Source organism: Dicentrarchus labrax, unplaced genomic scaffold (genome assembly GCF_905237075.1).
Source record: "Dicentrarchus labrax unplaced genomic scaffold, dlabrax2021, whole genome shotgun sequence".
In the NCBI taxonomy this organism is placed as follows: Eukaryota; Metazoa; Chordata; class Actinopteri; family Moronidae; genus Dicentrarchus; species Dicentrarchus labrax.
The window spans coordinates 29,984,164-29,996,578 of NW_026136719.1; the positions used below are offsets into that span (position 1 = coordinate 29,984,164).

General features: G+C 40.4%; 1 protein-coding gene across 1 annotated transcript; it reads left to right on the forward strand.

Annotated features, from left to right (window-relative positions):
- Window positions 1-229: 229 nt before the first annotated feature.
- LOC127352047 (synapse-associated protein 1) lies at window positions 230-7,723 on the forward strand. The gene is made up of 9 exons (XM_051380145.1): window positions 230-535; window positions 1,209-1,327; window positions 1,545-1,611; window positions 2,668-2,741; window positions 2,879-3,018; window positions 3,152-3,303; window positions 5,248-5,297; window positions 5,415-5,577; window positions 6,931-7,723. The coding sequence occupies exons 1-9, from the start codon at window positions 334-336 to the stop codon at window positions 7,059-7,061; spliced, it is 1,098 nt and encodes a 365-aa protein (XP_051236105.1). The 5' UTR covers window positions 230-333; the 3' UTR covers window positions 7,062-7,723.
- Window positions 7,724-12,415: the final 4,692 nt, after the last annotated feature.

The window sequence follows — 12,415 nt, forward strand, 5'->3', positions numbered from 1 at the left end:
ATAAATAAATCATAAACAACAGAAAATGTAATTAAAAGGAGGAAGTATGCACGTTATTGCTACTCCTTCTCCGCTTCTTGTCAGTTACATTATAAACCTTACCTCTACATCTGCATCCATCTGCAGCCACTGTGTTCCCGCTGACCCAGAGCGCACCTGAACGCATCAGTACACCACTTCGACCACTGAGTGGCGGGAACACACAACGCGAGCTACACAAAAATCAAACGGAGAAGAAGAAATCCTGTCGGTTTAGTTCCTGGTTCGAAGTCAAGAATCATCCTCTGTTCAGGTTGTTGTTTTTCCTCCTACAGTTATTTTATTCCGCGCAGTATGTTCAAAGGTTTAGGGACGTGGTTGGGTTTGGAGAGCCCGACGTACACGAAGGCGCCGGACGACAAAGAAAGCCTGAATGTGGAGCAGGAAGAAAAGGTGGTGGAAGCACAAAACGAGGTAAACAAACAGCAACCAGCTGACCAGGATGGAGAACCAGAGGCCGACCAGGAACACTCTGAACAGGGCCAGGGACTGGGTGGTGAGAAACAACAAGTTTCCATATATTATCGTAGTTTTTACCATTAACTCCATTTACCGTCATGCTAGGTAATTAGCAAAGTTGCTTCTCGGTGTCTCGAGGATTTGCTTTTATTCAGCGCGACGTCTGTCTGTCTGTCTGTCTGTCTGACTGTCTGTCTGTCTGTCTGTCTGTCTACAAGAGGATTATGTAGCAGGAGTTGCTGTCTTCTCATATATTTATGTTTTGGCAGCGTTTTTAGTAAGGCTGCACAGTTAATAGTAATATTATCCTAATAACAATATGGCCAAGTACAAGATCCAAATCGCAAGAAGCTGCAGTGTTTTGATCAAATGTGAGACAAACAGCATTATAATGAAGTGCTGTAGTGCTGCAGAGAGTGCTTGGCCTACAAAGCTTCTCTCCAGATCTGAGAGAACCCCTAACAAATCTCATCAGCACAATTATAATAGTTTTTTTTTTTTTTAGGAAATCAAAATTGTGATGCAAAAATGACACTTCCCACTAATCATGAATCATTTAGCAATCACAGTTTTTGTCAAAATAATCCCAATGTGTGTGTTTTTTTGTTTTTTTTTCACCATATCATGCAGCGTTCGTTTTTAGTGACAGTCCCACAGGCTGATGCTGTTGTCAACCACACCATTTTCTTACCTTCCTTTTCTGTCTGAAGATTACATCTTCAGTTTTGCCTCCAATGCCACGAAGAAGATCTCTGAGTCGGTGGTAGGAACAGCTCAGACCATCAAGAAGACTGTGGAAGAAGGGAAAATCGACGGCATCATAGACAAGGTATGTGGCCCCTTTGGTTGGTCTGACAAGTTTGGTAGCATTCAGAGCTCTGGGTTAATGTGTGAGGTTTTACTTGTTGCAGCACTTTGCTCAAAACAACATAACATTATCATGACAATATCCATTAGAAAGATTGCCTGAGAGACTTTTTTTTTTTACCAAATAATAACTGTTTCCTCCTTTTAACACGTATTTGTATGTGTGTGTTAATATGCAGACCTTTCTAGGAGATTTCCAAAAGGAGCAAGAGAAGTTTGTCCAGGAAAAGAAAGCAAAAAAATCAGGTAAAATCAAAAGGCAAAACAACAATCTTCTTAAGATGATCTCTCCTCAATAGATCTTTATTCTGTTAAAGAACTCTTGCTTTACATGGCAAACTAGCTACCAATGAAGTCACATGTTTTGCACACCATGTCATTAGAAACAGTGTTAGTAGTAATGTTGTAATATGTATTAATACACCTTTATTTCTATGATGAGGTTTTGTAGGTTTCATAAGTACTTAAAGTGATACTATTAGAATCCACTGTAATCTGTGTTAATCCAGAGTGGCGTCAGCTTCTGTTCTCAGTGACGGAGCACTGCGCTTCTTTTTACTGCCACCTTTTAAGCCACCAGGTGGTGAGTGTTTGACACCCAAAAGATAGAATTTATTTTTAATGACGCTCACTTACACACAAGAAAGTAAAAACCCAATATAGTGTAGCACTGTTTGTAAAGGAACATCGAACAAACAGTGAAAGAACTTCAGAAATACAACACCAATGAAAAAGAAAAAGAGTATATGATGAAAATAACTAGTAGGATGCTAGACATACAATATGTAGTGAACATATACAGTATATACAGACGGAAAATCTACCAAGTTATTTGCTAATAGCGTTGCCCGAGTGCCAGGTGGGAAACTGAAATATATTACTTATTTAAAATCCTCTCTATTTCCTGCCTCTTTTTTGAAATACAATGAAATGAGTCAATCAAATGTAATGTATTGAATTGTCCCAACATTGCAGTGTTTCACAGTGAAGTGTGAATCGCACCTTCTTAAAATGTCCAAATGAATTCAGATTCTTCTGCAAGGCCGTATCGACAGAAAGTGTGAAGCAGTGGACTCGCAGCAGAAATGATGATGCCATGATGTTATCAGCTCTCATAGCTTGTGCCGTTCAAACAGCTTCTGCTATCACAGATCCAGGTGTATGCTTGTGTGTATTTTTAGAGATAAGACTTGCGATTGAGTGATGCAACACCTCATTGAAGCCTAGTTTTGTCAGATGTACTTTGTATCCATTTTTCACAATATGTGACTGAGGTGTGTTTGTGTTTGTGTTTGTGTGTAGAAGCAGCAGTGCCTCCCTGGGTCGGCTACAACGAAGAGGAGACGATCCAGCAGCAGATCCTTGCTCTGTCAGCCGTAAGCAAAGACATCATACGCTATATGAATGTGTCGACACGTCTGTGACATTACGTCTGTCTTTGATCAATACATCCTTCTGATCATCTCTGGAATAATTAGCCCTTTGGTGTTGAAACCGAGCTCTCTGATTGCAGGACAAGAGAAATTTCTTGCGAGACCCTCCCGCTGGTGTTCAGTTCCACTTCGACATGGAGCAGATGTATCCTCTGGCTGCAGTGATGCTGGAGGAAGACCAGCTCCTCAACCGCATGCGCTTTGACTTGGTTCCTAAACAGTCAGTAGTTTTCCAGCATTGTGTGTGTGTGATTGTGTGCACAGTATGCATTGTACACCGTGTGCTTGTTTCAGCAGCTACATTTACCTGTGCAGTCAACAAGAACAGACGATGATGTGTTTGTGTTTGACAGTGTGAAGGAGGAGGTCTTCTGGAGGAATTATTTCTACCGGGTGTCTCTGATCAAGCAGTCGGCTCAGCTCACAGCTTTGGCAGCCCAGCAGCAGCAGAAGGACGGTGAGGACAGAGGGGCCAGTGTTTCACCTGAGGACGTCGTCTTAACAGGTCAGACTTTAATCCGTGCTTTAACAGCAGTGGAGATGCTCCACAGGGTCATTTCACCTGTTATTCACATCAACGTGGGCCGCTGTCAGTGCTGCTTTTACAGCTATACATGCAACTCACTCTGGTGGAACTTGTCTGGTAGTCTCACTGTGAACCTCAGCAGCTAGAGGCATACAACTTGTATCAGCACAGAGCAACTGATAAACTGTAAATAGTGAAGGCAATAACTGCAGTGATCTTGACCTTGTGATCAGATAGCAGATATTTTTGGGAAATTTTTATACAGTTATCTCTCTATTTTCTTTTGTTTTTTGTTTTTTTAACAATCATGCATACTTAACAGGCTTCTTTTCTTCTCCCTGATACTTGTTCTGTTAGCTCTTTGCTTGTTATAAATTATCTTAATGCAGAACAGGCCTAGTTTGTATATTTTCTTACACCCCTTAAAATCAAGAAGGCCTTGTGACACCCCTGTAAAACCCCCAGGTTGGGAACCATGGCTCTAAACTATCATTGGCGGTGAAATCTCAATCAGCTATGTTAACAGGGAAACTAATATTCCAATTATAATTATTTTAAAAGCCCAAACAGAATAAAAATACTCCATACAAACAGTAATAATATAATAATAATAATAAACAGGCCAAAACAGATTATAATTTCAGTTGGTTGCAGTGGGGTAGTTTAAACCTTTTCATAAACACATCTCAAGAATAATTATACCATGTGAATTATTGAACCTGATTACTTTATGGCTGTGTGGGTAGGTATGTTTCTCCACTTCCAAAAATGGCAGCTTCCAAACTGAACTGGACCCCAGCAGAGAGTTTGTTTACGGAACAAACCCTTAAAAACCTGATAATATTAGACGGTAAGAAAATAAGAAATAACCTATTCAAACAAGTCCAAGAAAAAAATAAACAATAATAAATAAAGGTTAGAAGTGTTGAACAAACTGAAAACTGCTGGAAAACTTTGTGGAAAAAGTGTGACAACGCTAAATCCTAAAACAACAAACATGGATCCGTCCCCACCCACTCACTGTTTTACAAAAGCATGAACAAATGAATCACTTTTTGCGCATGTACACACCAAACCATATTAGATCACATCCCATCTCAACAGTTGACCTGAAATCTTTAATTAGAATGATTTCAATCAGAATGAAAAAAAAGTCTGGATGTAAGAGATTGTAAATGTCAAAATTTCAGTTTAGAATTAAATCACATAATTAAAATGAATTAAAATCACACAAAATTAAGTTTATAAATGTGCCTTTGGTTCACATTTTACAAATCACTGTGTAGAAAATATACTGTGTACAAAAAGATCAGGTAACAAATAATGTATTTCTTCTCTCACCCTATTTTTCTGTCTGCACCTTATCATATCACCCGTGTCTTGCTCCATAAATTAACCTGTGCGTGCATGGCCTCGTATTCTTAGTCTGCTGCCTATTTACTTACAACGGGCACATAAAGACTGATGTTCCACAACAGGACATGTGGTAAGAGAGAAAAATCTGCTTTGTCACTTTATGTGTCCCTGATCTGTGAATAACTTATTACACCACAAAGATTGCTGTTAGATTTGGACTCATCGTCAGGAGCAGGAGGGCTTTGTCATCTTGGGAAAGAAGTCTGAGATTTGATTGGAGGGCCTGGGAGCAAAAGACTCTGAAGTTGTGGTGTGACTGAGCCCTGTAGGCGCAGCTCGTGTTGTAGCGTCATACGGCATCCGTGCTGAATGTGATGTTAGGAAGGTTTTCATGTGAAAAGTAAATGAGAATCAAGCCTTCAGTTCTCGCCATCCGCATCATCACACCTTCTATACGTAGTAACCTGTGCTGTGGGTTATGGGGAAATCAGTGGGTCATTCAGTAGAACAAAAACCACCTTGTGATTTGCTTATGGAAAACTAACAGCACTTCTTTATCTTTTGTAGACAGCGTCAGACCAAAAACTCCTCCAGTTTCCATCAGCGACATACAGAAGGTAAGGTGCTAAAATGAAGACGTGTGTGGGTGTGAATGCACATCTTCATATTTCCCAACAATCTTAAAAAAAAAAGAACATTACGCTGAGTTTCTGCCCTGTCACTGTGACTCTCAGCCACCGCAAGAAGAAGAAGAAGAGGAGGAGATGTCGACGAGTCCTGGAGTTTCCGAATTTGTGAGCGACGCCTTCGACTCCACGGCCATCAACCAGGAGGACCTGAGGAAAGAGATGGAGCAGCTGGTGCTGGATAAGAAGGACAGCGTGCCCTCTCCTGATGGTTAGCTTTAAGAGTTTCTATTGATTTGTCTTGTTGTCTCTTAGGTAATCACGTCCCACAACTGCAAGTACTTACTGTACTTATCCAGCCAATTTGGATTTAGAGTGGAAGCACAACAGCAGGTTAAAGGATGAGGCTCAGGTGGACATTGTTGCAGCATAATAACTTTATTGTTCCCTTATTGACTGTAAATCTAGAGGAACAGGAATCGTTCATTGGACAGAACTAAGAAAATATAATTACTTGCCTTCTGTTCCAAATAAATGAATCAATAATTATTTATTCACTTCCCGGCATTTTAAAAGTCACTGACAGATATTACCGACTTTCTTTATGTTATAATAGATCATGCTCCTTGTAAAGCGAAATTGGTCCAGGAGCAGCTCAAGAAACATTTTTAAATTAATTGATGACATTCTCCATCAAATCCACTTTATTCACACACTCACATATTCACACTATACTTTCTCCCTACCAGCAGCCTGCATGTTGAAACAGCGCCACCAGCCCATTGACTGTTTGTTGTGGTGGTTGGTAATGCAGCTCTTTTTCCTCTGGATACTGATGCACTGTCAGCGAGGATTCTGTTCTAAGCGAGTGAGAGAATGGTCATAAAAATAAGTCGAGGTTGACATTAGAGCCCTTTAAATACACCTTTGGGGTTTTGGGACCCGCTGAGACACGGATAGTGCTCCTCGCCAGTGATCACAAGGGACATTAGTAAAGATGAGCCCTAGAGATTGCTGGCAAGCGCCGGTACTCTACTAAGGCTGAGGTGGCTTGGGATGCCACTGTCTTATTCGATGCAAAGCGTTTTAATTAGTTTGACGAAAAACACATTTTTAAATCTTGGACATAATGCAGATAATATTTAATGCTCTCGTGAGTGTTTGAAGACTTCAGGCTTTCACAGTAATCTGTAACCTAGAACTGCAACGGATGATTATTTTCCTTGGATTCATCTGCAACAGTAGAAGTACCATCACAATTACCCAGAGTCCAAAGAGACACCTTGACAATGCCTGTTTGGTCTAACCAACAGTACAAACCTCAAAATCAGATAACTAATAGACTAATAATTTCAGCTGTACTGGTATATGTTGTTGGGTAGTTACATTTATTACAAAACATCATATTTTAGAAGCTCTTCTTCCTCTTTTTGTATGCAACAATCTTAATTTGTAAAGTAACCAGTAACTAAAGCTGTCAAACACATGTAGTGAAGTAAAAGGCAAAAGTAGGAAGTATGAAATAAAGTAAAGTACCTCAAATTTGTACATGAGTGATTAGTTACATTCCAGCACTGATTAAATAACTGCCCTGCTCATAACCCTCCCTTTCTTTTACATTCAGATGAGTCAGCGGACTGGGAGAAGGAGCTGCAGCAGGAGCTTCAGGAGTACGAGGTGGTGACTGAGTCGGACAACAAAGACGACCAATGGGACCAAGAGATCGAGAAGATGCTGCAGGCCGACGACAGCTAGACAGCTACTGTGTGTGCGCCTGTCTCCCGCACGGTGATCTGGCCCAGAAGGGATGAGTAGTGACCAGTGATGCACAAGGGGATGAACTTCCACATCCCCTGCCCCACCCAACTGTGATTGCTATATTGTAAACATTCTCCTGTACCTGATGAAGGTGTACATCCAATAATAGCAAGAGTGTGTCACCATGACACCAAACAGCGGTTATGTTCAGGCACTTTAGTAAAGTGCTACTTCATTGCTCCTTCCTAAATTAGTTGCATTGACTTGCTTTCCCCTACCCTCGTGCTTTATGATGGGGGGGGGAAGCCAGTAGAGGGCGCTCCATGAGTTTTATAATCGAAGGGGCTGTTTGAAATCACATTGGATCTGTTTTCCACTGCTGCTCTCTGGTGGCTTGTACAGTCTTAGTATAGTCACAGTACAGTAAAATCCAATGTAAAATTACATGAATGTAAATAAAGAGGATTCTGACACTATACATTACTTCAGCTTGCTTTTCCCTGTCAGTACATCCGCTTGTCTTTTTTCCATTTTGTATCACATTTGGACAAACTCATGTGTGCATTTCTTTACTTTGTTTCCCTGCAACTGAAATACTGTACATTTTCTGTTATGTTATTTCTGTTATCTGTCATCCTTTAATAAATATTTATCTGTTATTGTGGACAATATGCATTGTGTTTAAGGTGGACACAAAGCGCAGGGGAACTAGGTTTGAAAATGATAGAAAAATCAGTTTTGATCAGTGCTGCAGAGCCATAAATTATTTTTTATACCAGTACATTACAAGCTTGACATCGTTGAGCTCCTTTTACATTTAATTTGATACTCCATGAGGTCTGGCCATTCATGTAGACTGAAATTACACACATAAGGGACGAGAGCTGTGTCCTCACGAAAATGGCTGGGTTTCACATGAAAAGTCTTTGTAGAGATCTCTGTTTCTAACAGGACAGCAACACTAAACATATGAGGATCTTACAGAATATGATACACTGATGTTGATCAAACTACCCAACAGTATAGAAAGTTGTTAGAATTAGCTCATGCTGAAACATCTGCAGCAATGCAACATACACATTAATGCAACAGTAATATTAATCCAAACATACTGGGTATAAAGTAACACACTGATTGGGATTGTTTTACTTTTCATAGCCTACTTAATACGTTTACTGAAAGGTAGTGCTGTCTATGTGACCTACATAAACAAACAAGACCATCAGGGAGAAGATGGTCAGGCTTGAAATGATTGAAACGAGGTGGTGGAAACACTACCACTTTTTTCCACATAAAATTCAAGTTCCTTGTAGAGGCTTTAAAGATCCACCCTAGAAATGTATATTATTTACACTAAAAAAATGAATAATTTCCTTTTTCAAATTCTGCACATACAGCATTCAAACAGCACAGTGTAGGAAGAAGAAGAAACACTGATTTTTGAGTGGAAGGGACTTTTTGAACACAGGACAATGACTTGTAGTGGAGTATTTTAACAGTGTGGTATTGCTAAAGTAAAGGATCTGAACACACCACTGATAGAGCTGTAGAAATAATTGAGAATAGAAGATTTGATGGGATCATTCCTGTGTAGGCCACCTTTTGTTATATGTGTATTTATTTTGCTTATCCTGTATGTTACCCATAAGAGACATACCAATAGTACAATAACACCAGTAAATGATCAGTATGACGAAGCAGTTTGTCAGGTGAAATATTTTTGTAGATCCAGAGAGATCCATAATCCCAGTGACCTCCTTACTTGTTTTTGAGTTGGGAGGGTTACTTAAAAAATTTAGTTTAATACAATTACTAATTATCTGTTAAAATGTAGTCCGTAACCTAATCCAAGTATCACAATATTCTTGTTGTATGTTTTTATTAGTGTATTATCACCTGAAAATAAGAATCTTGTTTTTTTACATTAGAATGAGCCATGTTTATCTACAGACACCGCGGGTCCCCTACCATGAAGACGTCCAACATGTCGTCTCGACTGGTTTGAGTCTGGCTTTGTTTGTTGCATGTTACCACCCACCCCTTCCTCCCCCGTCTCTATCGCTCCTCACTTCCTATCAGCTCGTTGCTATGTTGACTAATAAAGCCAAAAAAACGTTAAAAAGATGAGTGATTTTTTGTTGTAGAAGAGATCTCCTCTTCAGCTCATGGCAGTCCTTTTTGCCTTTTACTCCAGATGGAAAGTAGCCCTGTGTTCAGCCCTTTCAAGTGGACACTCCTTCCAGGCAAAGTCCTATTCTGTATGACCTCCAGACTGAATTGATGTGCTCTGAGAGTTTGACATTTAATACATGGTTTACGTGAACAAACAAATGGGAGGGAGTGAGTAAGTAAGAGTGGAATGATGGAAAGGAGGCCTGGATGTTTTGGTAGTAGAAAGTCTGTAATCATGTCAAATGAGACAAACACATAGGTCTTCCTGTGCCAACCAGACAGCCAGACTTGTCTCTGCATGCTCTTTACGTTTCTGTGCGAGAGCGGTGGAAACAGATGGTATGCTGTCTGGAGTGTCGACACTGCTCCCACCACAATAAAGATACTAACGGATGAATTGGAGAATAAATAGTCATTTGCAACTGGCAATCAATACAAGATCAATATGCTAATGTCGGCTGTGCTTCCTCTCTTTGTCTTGGGTTCCAGGTGTGTGTCCAGGCATATAATGGGAAAAACAGAGTCAATGCTGCACGGTGCGCTCCTTCTTTGTTTTGGTTTTCTTTTTCATACACACACACATCACTCCCATCACAGTCAGGGTCCACCAGCTGGTCTCTGGCAAGGACACACACTTGTCACCATGGTGACAAAGACCAGCAGATGAGGACCCGTGTGTGTGTGTTTATTGCTTGGTTTAACTATCTTTTAATAATGCATAAAGGTGTGTGTGTGTGAGTGTGTGTGTGTGTGTGTGTGTGTGTGGGTGTGTGGGTGGGTGGGTGTGTGTGTGTGTGTGTGTGTGTGTGTGGGGTGGGTTTCTGTGTGTACGTCTAGCCCACATAGCCTGGAGATTTTCACGTCTGTATTCAGACAAAGAGACACAACAGAAAGAGGAGAGAGATAATCCCCCCTGAAACAAACACATCACAGAGTGTGTGTTTCTTGTGTAGCATTCAATATGCTGTTAGGCACAAATCCTCCAAATCCACCCAACCAGTTGTTTTTCTCATTTTCAGTGTTTCACAGTATTTAATGGTCAATGCAAAATTATCAATAGACTGCCGGTATACAAAGGGGAAGGAACGTTCTTATAATGAGGAAGTGTGGGGAAAAAAAGCAAAGATGAAACAGAGAAAGAGGGAAAGGATCAGAGTTGTTGGACTAAGGGGGTTGAGAGTGTGTGAAAAGAAAAGCGCTGCATGTCTGCTCAGATTACCTGAAAACTGTGTAGAGAGCATTTTCAGCACCTTTTGGTATATTTCTCACCTTACCAGCTGGACTACTGGGGGGTTAATACAGCATACAGTACAAGTCTATGTAAAAAGAGATGTGCTCTATTTCCCAGTTGGAACTACTGTAAACAATACAATTACTGTTACCATTGTCACTACCATTAGAGGGTGAAAATAAAGACTTGTAGCAAACCTTGGACAAACATAATAATCATTCAAATTTTATACGCATCTGAAATTTGTGGAAGGACCAGTGTGGGATTTATCTAGCGGTGAAGTTGCAGATTGCAAATAACTGAACACAGCTTGCGTCTGTATTTGGCAACCTGGGCATGAGAACGGATTGAGAAACTACTGTGGCTTTGAAATTTATTATTTTCATGTTAAAAAAAATCTAGACCTAAAATGAAAGGATTTCCTGTCACTCGTGTGAACCTCTCGTTTTTAGTTGCTATAGATATGACTGGTCTAATATGACAGAGGGCACTTTGATTGCCTAACATAAACTTAAAACTTAAAGCTTCTACAAGGAACATTTTGTGTTGATTCTAAGGACCCCTGGTGACAAAAGCCGTAGTGTTTCCGCCCTCTCACTTTATTGATTTCAAGGGAAACCCGACCCAGTGGCAGGCATTAAGAATAGCCAATCCTTTTCCATTTTGTTTGTTTGTGTAGGTCATACAGTGACATCAATATTAAACTGACTGTTTCATAACCAGTTAAAAACTCCTTTGCTTTTACTAACTTTTAAATTAACTGCAGTAACTGATTCTTTAAGCTCTCTCTCTCTTTGGCTTTGACCTCCTACCTACAACCACACCTCACTAAACCACAGCAACCTGTACACTGACAGAAATTAAATAACCAAAAATGGGACCAACAGACACCCACTGCAAAGAAAGTCACCTTAAATATGAATGACTGCATGCAAACCCCTGTAAAGCTGTTGTTTTCATAGGGAATGCTGGCCTTCCTCCTTTATGACTGTTCTGTAAAGTCATTTAAACTGTAGAGGGTGTAGCCCCGAGACCCCAAAAGGCTCTGAGACTATTGTTGGTGAATTTAACAAGAAAGGGCTCCTGTGAGTTCTCCTCCACCACGAAAACACGGTTGAGGTATTTGGAGGATTTTGAGTTTAGGTTTAAGAGTTTGAGAATACATAAAACAAGAATTAAGAGAGTATGGAATAATGGATTAAGGGCAAAGTTCAGTTGGAAACAGGATTATATTTAGGTAAAAAAATACTCCTTGCATGTAGCGTAGCACGATGGAGTTGTCAGCGTTGGTCCCTACAAGTGCAGTAATGCCAACGTGTTTTCCCATACACAATGTGTCATTGTTAATACCTTGGGCAGCGTCTCACTCTAAGAAGGTGTGTGTTTCCCCTCACAGCGCAGAGAGCACAGACCACATTAACAGCTTGATATTTATCCCAAAACAACACATGTGACGGATTTAAGAATGTTTGCTTTTGTATATTATCCTTCTGTTGTTGCTGGTGGGAAACCATGATAGCAGCATGATAGATCAACTACAAAGAGCTGCAAAGTGCTGCGTTTTATTTCCTGTCGCACTCACACTTGACCGCCCGACTTATTACTAATGCTTGACACATATTAGGCCACAAAAAGAAAATTCAAGTTCAGACTGGCCATATTTGGAGCTTTTGCCAGATCATGACACTGCGCACTGAGGGGCCAATAGGACATTTTTCACTACTGACATGAATTCACAAACATTTTCTGCTCTGCTGCACCTCACCCTGTTAAAAGCACACCTAATAGTTCATGTATTACGGAGGGGCCCCAGTCATCCACAATGTCTGCTATGGTTTTTACATGGAGATGGTTGATAAGATCACTAACTTGTATAGGCTTGAGGGTTGTCTGCTGAATCCAACTCCTCTGTGTCTCATGCTCTCGCTTTTTATTAGTTCTTTTTCCT